Source organism: Sinohyriopsis cumingii, chromosome 2 (genome assembly GCF_028554795.1).
Source record: "Sinohyriopsis cumingii isolate HCF-2022 chromosome 2, ASM2855479v2, whole genome shotgun sequence".
NCBI lineage: Eukaryota > Metazoa > Mollusca > Bivalvia > Unionida > Unionidae > Sinohyriopsis > Sinohyriopsis cumingii.
This window is the reverse complement of record NC_142962.1, coordinates 2,738,681-2,752,269: the sequence shown is the minus strand read 5'-3', so window position 1 is coordinate 2,752,269 and position 13,589 is coordinate 2,738,681. Positions and strand designations below refer to the sequence as shown.

The 13,589-nt window shown below is 35.2% G+C and overlaps 1 protein-coding gene across 1 annotated transcript; it reads right to left on the bottom strand.

Annotated features, from left to right (window-relative positions):
* Nucleotides 1-3,057: 3,057 nt before the first annotated feature.
* On the bottom strand, nt 3,058-11,719 carry LOC149804224 (ribosomal protein S6 kinase alpha-5-like). Its single transcript, XM_089951262.1, has 2 exons — nt 10,771-11,719; nt 3,058-4,406 (listed from the first exon to the last, which is right to left on the bottom strand). Exons 1-2 carry the CDS (start codon nt 11,717-11,719, stop codon nt 3,058-3,060), a joined length of 2,298 nt encoding a protein of 765 aa, XP_089807388.1.
* Nucleotides 11,720-13,589: the final 1,870 nt, after the last annotated feature.

Here is a 13,589-nt window from a genome sequence, read left to right as displayed (position 1 = left end):
TCTGTACTTTACCTTGTCTATCCTTTTAACATGACCTTTCACGCTTATACAATTTTGTATACACTTTGTATTTCAATCAATACTATATCTCTAAATTTAAAACTTGAATAGTAATTTCATTTGTTTTAAATTCTATGTAAAGTTATTATGTTAATTGATAAGTAGACGTAAAATAATTTATTATTATAAATTCCTCGCCTATACGTTAGCTAGAAACTTACGTATTATGTAAAATTAGTATAAGCGTTTTACAACGTATGTATGAGCAGTAAGTGTGTGTGTGTGTGTGTGTAAGTATGTGTGTGTGTATATGAGGGTACGGGTGAGCGGATATGTCTAATATGGGTGCATATAGGAGTATCTGTGTCACTTGCACATTTCAACATGTACATATTAAATAAGGATTTCATGAAAAGAAAAGAATGTTTATCATTGGTTCTATCAAATCTATTTTTGTGTTACATAATCAATTTGGCAATAAATGTAGGTCTTATAGGCTTGTAAGAATTCCATTAGGTTTAGAGAACCTATGACCAAATTTCTATCTGTTCCTCAACTTTCTTTAATATTTGGTTGTAATTAAGTTCGTCTAAATTCTTTCCATAAAATATTCCTAAAGCCTTCACTTGTTGTTTGATTCAATTTGGGGGAGCTCCTGGGTCATTTGCCCGCCAATTTCCAATTAATTGCTATTATTTTCAATATTCTTATATAATGTTTCAATTGCAATAACATATAGTAAAATTGACAGTGGAAAATTTGTGTGTTGAGGGCTCTCAACCTCCTCACTCTCGCTCACTATTATTTTAGACTCAATGAGCGGATTTGTTTTATGCTAGAAACTTGGTTCTTCCATAAATAAATATGGGGTGGTAGGTTTTTGTGTTTCGTTTGCTTTGTTGTTTTCCTTTTTTACCCTTTGCCCCCTTCTTCTCACGTGCACTCGTATTTGTATAACTAGTCCATTATGTGGACGTGGATTGAGAAGTTTTAGGACCGTTTGAGCTTCCAACCTCAATTTCGCACTGCATACCCAGTATGACCTGGTTCGATGTTGCGGCATTTCAGTGGGGTGGGTTTCCTGAGATCTGTTCCATCTCTCCCCCAGGATCTGGAACCCTCTGACGATCATAGGCCATTTCATCAATCATTACTGAGTTTTGAGGCATGTTTTCTTGTTGTTGTACCGGTTATGGACAATCCGTTGGTGGGAGGCCCGTGGTACCACACCTGCTACAGTTACGAAACTGATGGCATCATCTATACCATGATTTGATACCAAATCCCATAATGTATGTAAAAAGAGGCACCCTCCTGGCGTCCTCCGACATGTACAGCAGCCTAACTCATGTAAATACTGAAGGAAAGCCCCAGACTGTGGTCATCCTTTCCTTCAAAACTTTTACTCCAAACTTTTGTTCTACTTTGAGCCTTAACTCTCAGTTTGGGACCCCTTTATGAAAAGTGTAATGTCCTTAAAGCAGCGGAGCTTGTGAGAATTACCAATTACAGGTGGTTTCTATATCTCACCCGTAGCACTGCATGCAAACATTGTTGTGTGGAAAGACAAACTATACTTAAATATATGTATGCAATGATAATTATCTGCCGAAAATCATTTGAGTGAATCTGAGTTTTAGAAAACTTCTTTGTCGGTCTGCATCCTCAAAGCATCAAAAGCGATATCATGTCTGTTTAATAAAGCTCTGATAGTTTAGTTTTTAAAAGAACAAGTAAACAATATTCTGTTCATCATGTCTACAAAAGAATAGCATCAATCACAAGTAGATAATCAACACATAAGCACGGTATTTAGTAAATGGCTCACCAATAAACATGTAATTATTTATTCAATGTAATTAGCCATAACAGTTAGTTCCTTTGAATCGTGCAAACATTTCAGATTATCCTATTGTCAGACTTAATCCATGTCGCCGCTTGTGTCAAGTGTTGTTTTAAGCACGTATGCCTTGGGGACATTTTCCGAATCCTTATTTCACAGCTCAAACCACAACACTACCAATTAAACGGAACAAATCTGTTTAAGCGTGAGTCAGAAATTTAGTAGCTACATATATTTCCCAATTATCAAATGAGTTTCGATTTATTGGGTATGTTAAAACTAAAAATTGAAATTTGGGGTAGAAATTTGTACATGTGTACATAGCTGAGTTGTTTCGTTTCTTCTAATATAATTTTTATGATAGATAGATAGACAGTGAGAGAGATTATTGAAAATTACAAATCACATCTAATACAAAATTTAATTTCACAAAGGAAAACAATATTTCATAGAAATGGGACTTTTTATTAAAAAAAATTGCAATTCTCCAATATATCTATTTGTTATAACTTACAAGTGTCCGATAAATGAGAATGAAATATAATTCCGAAATACACTGAAGAAAAAATCAAGATGCTAGTATGAATTTAGTTAATGAAGAAATATTAGAAATCAAACTGAGTAAGATTTACATATTAACACCTGGTGATATACTGGCACTTTAGATATAAAATATCACTATTTTGACACGTCATTTTAAGCATCAGAGAACATTTTACATTCCACCAACCTCATTCATGAATAACAGCACAATTATAAAATCAAAGCACTCGTTGATTATTAACACAAATACTGAATAATCTCTTCTTTCAAAGACATTCAGAACCATGAATTGGTATTAACGATCATATAAAATTCAGTCGTATTTTATTACAACAATCAGCATTTTACAGAATAAAAGTCAATTACATTTTAGCAACAATTCAACGAAAGTGATATATGCACATATATACTCCGGACAATTTGTTTCATCTACATTATAAGAGATGAAAACTCTTTAGGTTGTATAATCCCACCCACCCACTCTTAAAATGTACTCTTCGAAACAAGACAATCTGGATTGATGAAAATCAGAACAAATCCTAAACTTTTCATCAAAGGCAGCATATTTTGAATAATCAGTCCTTATCGTAAACTTGATGTAGCAAAGTTAGTCACGTGTTTGTAATTATTTTCAAAATAAAAGTTATTCAGATGAAAATATCACTAAATAACTATTCGTCCTGTGAATGACTGATGCCCGGCAGTGTACAGCCACTATCGAATTCTGTTGAACGAACATTGGTTCCGGGCACCAAACTTGACTGATGTTTTGTCAAGCTGGAAGCAGATGGGGACAATTTTAATGGTGGTACTACAATTTCTTCAAAATTGATTTCATCGTTTTCATTTCCCTCATTTTCGTCATTATAAGGATAACTTGGCGGCTTGTGAATAATTAGATGCTGCTGCAGCATGCGGTTGATTGAAATAGCAGTCTCAGCAAATGGCTCCAAATCCTTGGTACTGCTATTCCTAGAAAGCATTGTTGGTGTAGCAAGAGAAGTAGCAGCCGGTGGGCAAGATACCCAGGGGTGGTTCAAGACCTGCTCGGTAGAATAACGCTTGCGTGGATCTCGCACCAGCAAGTGACGAATGAGGTCTTTGGCACTGTCTGAGATTACACTCCAATCGTTTTCTGGAAACTCATAAACATCATTTTTGATGCTGCTGAAAAGCATGTCCTGGCAGTCCCGACACATCACATCACTGTTCCACCCACAACCACCTCCACAGTCGCCATAAAATGGATGGTAACCGCACAGCATGATGTACATGATTATTCCCAGGCTCCAGAGATCACATTTCTTGTCATAGGATAAGGATTCACCAAGCCAAACTTTAACAACTTCAGGAGCCATATAATCTGCTGTGCCGACTGGCGTCAGGAGATCTGGCGTGGAACACATATCCTTCTGACTTTCAACAGGCACACCACTTGCCAAGTCAAAATCACATATTCGTATCGGGAATATTTCTTTCTTTTCACACAATATGTTTTCTAGCTTTAGATCCCTGTGGACTATTCCTTTATTGTGGAGGAAATCCAAGGCTCGTGTGATGCATTTCACTATTAAACTGGCTTCTGTCTCAGTCAGATGACCCCTTCTCTCAATATTGTCAAACAAGGTTCCTCCCAACATCTTGTCAAAGACCAAATAAAATCGACCTTCTTCTTCAAAGTATTCATAAAGCTGTAAGATGTTCTCCTGACCTTGACATAAGTTGTATATTTCTATTTCTTTGAAGACTTTGCTGCTGGATCGGATCGTGTTGTTTTTAATGATCTTTACAGCATATTCTTTGCTGTTGGAAATATTTATAAATGTCTGCACTGAATCAATAGTACCATTTCCTAAGATTTCTCCTGTTGGTCTGTACAAATCATGAAATTTTGTAACAGGAATATCAGCTGCCCTTTTTGTCTTCTTTCGGAGTCTTGGTGTATTACGATTTAAACTTGCGTTTTTCTCTGCATCCCGTAAATTATGGCTTTCCATGTCCTTAAAATCGTTATCCATCTCTATATTCAGTCCGTTTAAAGTACCGTAATGTCAGCACCTTTTATATATGTGATCGGTTGATGACAATTAGCTTCCTGATTGGCTCGTGTCATCCTGTCGATACGACTAAAATTCAACAGTATTCAAATAAATCCCCTACTGACACTGAGTAAGCACTTAATTAGGCACTCACGGAAGTTCCTCTGGCCTCGCTGTGATGATTGATTCACACCTTGGAATGGAAGAGTACATATCACAGTTATAAAGTGGAAACAATTACTAGAACAAACGAAAACAAGAAATTTGTTTAACAAGCTTTTAGTTGATATTTATTTCTTTACAGTGCTATCACGAATAGTCATTTGCCAAAAACATAATTGATCGATGTTTTCTTATTTTATGAGAAAATATTTTCATAAAGAAATTCTTTTAAATCTTATATTTCTGTTAGTAACATGTACCATCTATCATTGATTCAACATAGATGATCGCCTGGCTAGTCTATGCAATGAAATAATGTTTCTGTCTAATATTCAATTTCAAAAATACTTCTAAAATCTCTTTCTTTCTCTCTCTTTGTCAAATTCAAAACAACTTTTAACAAGCTTTTTGGTTGTACAAAATCCGAAAACATCGCAGTCTTTAAGTTATATATGAAGATGTTTATTTTCCTTCAATAAATATTATTGAAAGTAGACTATAGTTATTTTCAAATGGCATCGTTAATGGTAACCGATGTGGTATCTAAAATGCATTTCTGCAAACAACTTGAAAAATGGTTCAAGATAATTGATATGCACGGGCTTCCATATATTTATAACGTCCTTTTTTTCTTCCTTGCAACCATTGCAAATTCAAGGCTTTCATACTTAAGTATTGTCGGGACTCCAGCAGTGTCCAGGAGTTGTCTTTCACTGAATAATACTATGTATCTAGCTTATAGCCATACGATTTTTATTTTAATAATAAACAAAAACTTATTCAAGATAAATGAAAACTTTTTATACAAGTATATGAGAACAAACAATTTCACATGCGCTTGATATAATTTCGATGATCGTATGAATTAGAGGTCTTTCTTTTTTATTTAACGCTCCCATTAACCCTGTTTCGTCAGACAAAGCACGCGGTCCAAAGATGATCAATTTGTTTCATGGTATGATAAAAACTATATAAATGAAGTACTCTTGTGCACCTTAAAACATATCTAATCGTTTGGCTTTCATTATTGATGTTACATAATCAACTAAAACTTTATTTATATATATTGCTGTCATTAATCTCATTTGTAATTTAGAGGTTATTTTGCGTCGATGCCCAAAAATGTATCCCTTATTGCACCAGTAATTCTATAACGGTCAGTTGCTGTTTGTGGACAACGCAGTATTGTGTGGATTTAGAATCAGTGTATTGACCATACAAATGGCAAGGCGGAATCATACGTATACTATGTTTTTTAAAGGCCATCTCGCCAGTGATCCAAACGTCATGTAGGTGAATAAACATCACGCTTTGTTAAAAGCAGACGAGATAGCTTCCCATCTCTTCCGTATTCCATCCCAATATAGATTCCGATTACTAGTCTCCGATTGTGCTTACATAGGTATCGGTACAAATAAATGTATACGGCCTCCCAGGTATATTGGGTATTATCTGTAAAGTGCCTTATTCTAAAAGGGGTTCGTTACAGTGAAAATTAGGAGTATTCGTCCATGAATCAAAGGATGACGCTTCTAACCTGTAACAATATAACACAAGGGAAGACACGAGTCCCCACCGCTCGGTAGGTCCGACTCTGTTAGTTTATCCTAATAGCGTCTGCTAATCTCCAACGTAAGCCAGTCGTAATCAAGAAGAGTTCATTTTTCACGATTGACCGAAAGGTAAGATCCGAAAAACTGCGCACTCGATGTTGTTCGGATCTTACCTTTCGTTCACTGGTGAAATCCAAGACTATTCGAATGCAAACGGCACTGCCTGCCATTAGTTGTCCAAACGTCAAAATCGGCGAACAATTATTGAATTTTCTCCAAGATGTCTCATACTGAACGAAGTGTGTCGAGCAGTTTTGAAAATTGAACTATTCTTGATTACCACTGGCTGAAGGTGGAAATTAGCAGACGCAATTAGGATAAACTAGCATGGTTGGAACTACCGATAGGTGCGAACTCGTGTCTTTTTCTTGTATTATATTGTTACAGGATTGAACATTCATACCCTGATTCAATGGCGGATACTCCTAAGTTTTCTTCGTAACGAACAACTGTGCCTTATTCTACTTAAAATATATATTGTGTGTTTGTGATGCAAATAGCATAGTCCCAGTCCCACTTCATTTTGCGGTTTATATAAGAAGATCCCGTTGGATATAACGTATTCTACGGATCCATATAAACAGAATAATTTATATTTCAATCTCAATTCATAAAATAATCCTGGTCTCAGTTTTGGTTAAGACCCTACAAAAATATTATATCAACGACAACTACAAAGTCACCTTCTTGAACCCAAAATAACCAAATTATATGACTTAAACTCCCCCAATATTTCAACAACAAAAAACACCTGCAAAATAAATTCCTATACACCATCACTAGATATGTGTGTTTTAAAATCATACACGACATTTTACCTGTACAACACATATTTTTTAAAAATATTCCCTAATTCAAGTTATGCACTTTTTTTTGCGGTGGGACTGAAATCACTGACCATTTAATTTTCGAATGCAATTTAATACTCGCTTTACAACAGCTCATAATTAAATGGCTGAAAAAAACTCTCGAAACTCCTTCGGTACTTTTTACATTCCTTAAATTTGGTCTTATCCTAAGTTTCTTCTATGGGGCCTTGTTTCCGGAACCTGAAATCGCGGACTTGTGGCTTTTATTATGCGCTGGATACAAATATGCTATATGGATTAAATGTATCCATGCATATTATCATAAAGAAGTGGTAACCAGTAACACCTTGCTATTCTTCTTTCTCTCTTGCCTAAAATGTAGAATCAGAGCTGACATTTCCAGACTTAACCTTCTTCACTTTATTGACAAATGGTGTCTAGCTGGGTTATTATGTTCTCTTTAAATTTGTTAAATAGTAAGTGGCATAAGTCTAGAATAATACTCACTACTTACCTTTTTCTTTAAATATATCCAATTATGTATCCTTTTCTAATCTCCTGATTCTTTAGTACACCGTCTTTTTGCCTGCATGTTTCAACCCACGTTTACCGGTCAACACGTTAATTCAAGAATACCCCAAGCCGCACGTGTTAACACTATCTCTTCTTTTCGCACGAGCTTTTTCTGTACTTTACCTTGTCTATCCTTTTAACATGACCTTTCACGCTTATACAATTTTGTATACACTTTGTATTTCAATCAATACTATATCTCTAAATTTAAAACTTGAATAGTAATTTCATTTGTTTTAAATTCTATGTAAAGTTATTATGTTAATTGATAAGTAGACGTAAAATAATTTATTATTATAAATTCCTCGCCTATACGTTAGCTAGAAACTTACGTATTATGTAAAATTAGTATAAGCGTTTTACAACGTATGTATGAGCAGTAAGTGTGTGTGTGTGTGTGTGTAAGTATGTGTGTGTGTATATGAGGGTACGGGTGAGCGGATATGTCTAATATGGGTGCATATAGGAGTATCTGTGTCACTTGCACATTTCAACATGTACATATTAAATAAGGATTTCATGAAAAGAAAAGAATGTTTATCATTGGTTCTATCAAATCTATTTTTGTGTTACATAATCAATTTGGCAATAAATGTAGGTCTTATAGGCTTGTAAGAATTCCATTAGGTTTAGAGAACCTATGACCAAATTTCTATCTGTTCCTCAACTTTCTTTAATATTTGGTTGTAATTAAGTTCGTCTAAATTCTTTCCATAAAATATTCCTAAAGCCTTCACTTGTTGTTTGATTCAATTTGGGGGAGCTCCTGGGTCATTTGCCCGCCAATTTCCAATTAATTGCTATTATTTTCAATATTCTTATATAATGTTTCAATTGCAATAACATATAGTAAAATTGACAGTGGAAAATTTGTGTGTTGAGGGCTCTCAACCTCCTCACTCTCGCTCACTATTATTTTAGACTCAATGAGCGGATTTGTTTTATGCTAGAAACTTGGTTCTTCCATAAATAAATATGGGGTGGTAGGTTTTTGTGTTTCGTTTGCTTTGTTGTTTTCCTTTTTTACCCTTTGCCCCCTTCTTCTCACGTGCACTCGTATTTGTATAACTAGTCCATTATGTGGACGTGGATTGAGAAGTTTTAGGACCGTTTGAGCTTCCAACCTCAATTTCGCACTGCATACCCAGTATGACCTGGTTCGATGTTGCGGCATTTCAGTGGGGTGGGTTTCCTGAGATCTGTTCCATCTCTCCCCCAGGATCTGGAACCCTCTGACGATCATAGGCCATTTCATCAATCATTACTGAGTTTTGAGGCATGTTTTCTTGTTGTTGTACCGGTTATGGACAATCCGTTGGTGGGAGGCCCGTGGTACCACACCTGCTACAGTTACGAAACTGATGGCATCATCTATACCATGATTTGATACCAAATCCCATAATGTATGTAAAAAGAGGCACCCTCCTGGCGTCCTCCGACATGTACAGCAGCCTAACTCATGTAAATACTGAAGGAAAGCCCCAGACTGTGGTCATCCTTTCCTTCAAAACTTTTACTCCAAACTTTTGTTCTACTTTGAGCCTTAACTCTCAGTTTGGGACCCCTTTATGAAAAGTGTAATGTCCTTAAAGCAGCGGAGCTTGTGAGAATTACCAATTACAGGTGGTTTCTATATCTCACCCGTAGCACTGCATGCAAACATTGTTGTGTGGAAAGACAAACTATACTTAAATATATGTATGCAATGATAATTATCTGCCGAAAATCATTTGAGTGAATCTGAGTTTTAGAAAACTTCTTTGTCGGTCTGCATCCTCAAAGCATCAAAAGCGATATCATGTCTGTTTAATAAAGCTCTGATAGTTTAGTTTTTAAAAGAACAAGTAAACAATATTCTGTTCATCATGTCTACAAAAGAATAGCATCAATCACAAGTAGATAATCAACACATAAGCACGGTATTTAGTAAATGGCTCACCAATAAACATGTAATTATTTATTCAATGTAATTAGCCATAACAGTTAGTTCCTTTGAATCGTGCAAACATTTCAGATTATCCTATTGTCAGACTTAATCCATGTCGCCGCTTGTGTCAAGTGTTGTTTTAAGCACGTATGCCTTGGGGACATTTTCCGAATCCTTATTTCACAGCTCAAACCACAACACTACCAATTAAACGGAACAAATCTGTTTAAGCGTGAGTCAGAAATTTAGTAGCTACATATATTTCCCAATTATCAAATGAGTTTCGATTTATTGGGTATGTTAAAACTAAAAATTGAAATTTGGGGTAGAAATTTGTACATGTGTACATAGCTGAGTTGTTTCGTTTCTTCTAATATAATTTTTATGATAGATAGATAGACAGTGAGAGAGATTATTGAAAATTACAAATCACATCTAATACAAAATTTAATTTCACAAAGGAAAACAATATTTCATAGAAATGGGACTTTTTATTAAAAAAAATTGCAATTCTCCAATATATCTATTTGTTATAACTTACAAGTGTCCGATAAATGAGAATGAAATATAATTCCGAAATACACTGAAGAAAAAATCAAGATGCTAGTATGAATTTAGTTAATGAAGAAATATTAGAAATCAAACTGAGTAAGATTTACATATTAACACCTGGTGATATACTGGCACTTTAGATATAAAATATCACTATTTTGACACGTCATTTTAAGCATCAGAGAACATTTTACATTCCACCAACCTCATTCATGAATAACAGCACAATTATAAAATCAAAGCACTCGTTGATTATTAACACAAATACTGAATAATCTCTTCTTTCAAAGACATTCAGAACCATGAATTGGTATTAACGATCATATAAAATTCAGTCGTATTTTATTACAACAATCAGCATTTTACAGAATAAAAGTCAATTACATTTTAGCAACAATTCAACGAAAGTGATATATGCACATATATACTCCGGACAATTTGTTTCATCTACATTATAAGAGATGAAAACTCTTTAGGTTGTATAATCCCACCCACCCACTCTTAAAATGTACTCTTCGAAACAAGACAATCTGGATTGATGAAAATCAGAACAAATCCTAAACTTTTCATCAAAGGCAGCATATTTTGAATAATCAGTCCTTATCGTAAACTTGATGTAGCAAAGTTAGTCACGTGTTTGTAATTATTTTCAAAATAAAAGTTATTCAGATGAAAATATCACTAAATAACTATTCGTCCTGTGAATGACTGATGCCCGGCAGTGTACAGCCACTATCGAATTCTGTTGAACGAACATTGGTTCCGGGCACCAAACTTGACTGATGTTTTGTCAAGCTGGAAGCAGATGGGGACAATTTTAATGGTGGTACTACAATTTCTTCAAAATTGATTTCATCGTTTTCATTTCCCTCATTTTCGTCATTATAAGGATAACTTGGCGGCTTGTGAATAATTAGATGCTGCTGCAGCATGCGGTTGATTGAAATAGCAGTCTCAGCAAATGGCTCCAAATCCTTGGTACTGCTATTCCTAGAAAGCATTGTTGGTGTAGCAAGAGAAGTAGCAGCCGGTGGGCAAGATACCCAGGGGTGGTTCAAGACCTGCTCGGTAGAATAACGCTTGCGTGGATCTCGCACCAGCAAGTGACGAATGAGGTCTTTGGCACTGTCTGAGATTACACTCCAATCGTTTTCTGGAAACTCATAAACATCATTTTTGATGCTGCTGAAAAGCATGTCCTGGCAGTCCCGACACATCACATCACTGTTCCACCCACAACCACCTCCACAGTCGCCATAAAATGGATGGTAACCGCACAGCATGATGTACATGATTATTCCCAGGCTCCAGAGATCACATTTCTTGTCATAGGATAAGGATTCACCAAGCCAAACTTTAACAACTTCAGGAGCCATATAATCTGCTGTGCCGACTGGCGTCAGGAGATCTGGCGTGGAACACATATCCTTCTGACTTTCAACAGGCACACCACTTGCCAAGTCAAAATCACATATTCGTATCGGGAATATTTCTTTCTTTTCACACAATATGTTTTCTAGCTTTAGATCCCTGTGGACTATTCCTTTATTGTGGAGGAAATCCAAGGCTCGTGTGATGCATTTCACTATTAAACTGGCTTCTGTCTCAGTCAGATGACCCCTTCTCTCAATATTGTCAAACAAGGTTCCTCCCAACATCTTGTCAAAGACCAAATAAAATCGACCTTCTTCTTCAAAGTATTCATAAAGCTGTAAGATGTTCTCCTGACCTTGACATAAGTTGTATATTTCTATTTCTTTGAAGACTTTGCTGCTGGATCGGATCGTGTTGTTTTTAATGATCTTTACAGCATATTCTTTGCTGTTGGAAATATTTATAAATGTCTGCACTGAATCAATAGTACCATTTCCTAAGATTTCTCCTGTTGGTCTGTACAAATCATGAAATTTTGTAACAGGAATATCAGCTGCCCTTTTTGTCTTCTTTAGGAGTCTTGGTGTATTACGATTTAAACTTGCGTTTTTCTCTGCATCCCGTAAATTATGGCTTTCCATGTCCTTAAAATCGTTATCCATCTCTATATTCAGTCCGTTTAAAGTACCGTAATGTCAGCACCTTTTATATATGTGATCGGTTGATGACAATTAGCTTCCTGATTGGCTCGTGTCATCCTGTCGATACGACTAAAATTCAACAGTATTCAAATAAATCCCCTACTGACACTGAGTAAGCACTTAATTAGGCACTCACGGAAGTTCCTCTGGCCTCGCTGTGATGATTGATTCACACCTTGGAATGGAAGAGTACATATCACAGTTATAAAGTGGAAACAATTACTAGAACAAACGAAAACAAGAAATTTGTTTAACAAGCTTTTAGTTGATATTTATTTCTTTACAGTGCTATCACGAATAGTCATTTGCCAAAAACATAATTGATCGATGTTTTCTTATTTTATGAGAAAATATTTTCATAAAGAAATTCTTTTAAATCTTATATTTCTGTTAGTAACATGTACCATCTATCATTGATTCAACATAGATGATCGCCTGGCTAGTCTATGCAATGAAATAATGTTTCTGTCTAATATTCAATTTCAAAAATACTTCTAAAATCTCTTTCTTTCTCTCTCTTTGTCAAATTCAAAACAACTTTTAACAAGCTTTTTGGTTGTACAAAATCCGAAAACATCGCAGTCTTTAAGTTATATATGAAGATGTTTATTTTCCTTCAATAAATATTATTGAAAGTAGACTATAGTTATTTTCAAATGGCATCGTTAATGGTAACCGATGTGGTATCTAAAATGCATTTCTGCAAACAACTTGAAAAATGGTTCAAGATAATTGATATGCACGGGCTTCCATATATTTATAACGTCCTTTTTTTCTTCCTTGCAACCATTGCAAATTCAAGGCTTTCATACTTAAGTATTGTCGGGACTCCAGCAGTGTCCAGGAGTTGTCTTTCACTGAATAATACTATGTATCTAGCTTATAGCCATACGATTTTTATTTTAATAATAAACAAAAACTTATTCAAGATAAATGAAAACTTTTTATACAAGTATATGAGAACAAACAATTTCACATGCGCTTGATATAATTTCGATGATCGTATGAATTAGAGGTCTTTCTTTTTTATTTAACGCTCCCATTAACCCTGTTTCGTCAGACAAAGCACGCGGTCCAAAGATGATCAATTTGTTTCATGGTATGATAAAAACTATATAAATGAAGTACTCTTGTGCACCTTAAAACATATCTAATCGTTTGGCTTTCATTATTGATGTTACATAATCAACTAAAACTTTATTTATATATATTGCTGTCATTAATCTCATTTGTAATTTAGAGGTTATTTTGCGTCGATGCCCAAAAATGTATCCCTTATTGCACCAGTAATTCTATAACGGTCAGTTGCTGTTTGTGGACAACGCAGTATTGTGTGGATTTAGAATCAGTGTATTGACCATACAAATGGCAAGGCGGAATCATACGTATACTATGTTTTTTAAAGGCCATCTCGCCAGTGATCCAAACGTCATGTAGGTGAATAAACATCACG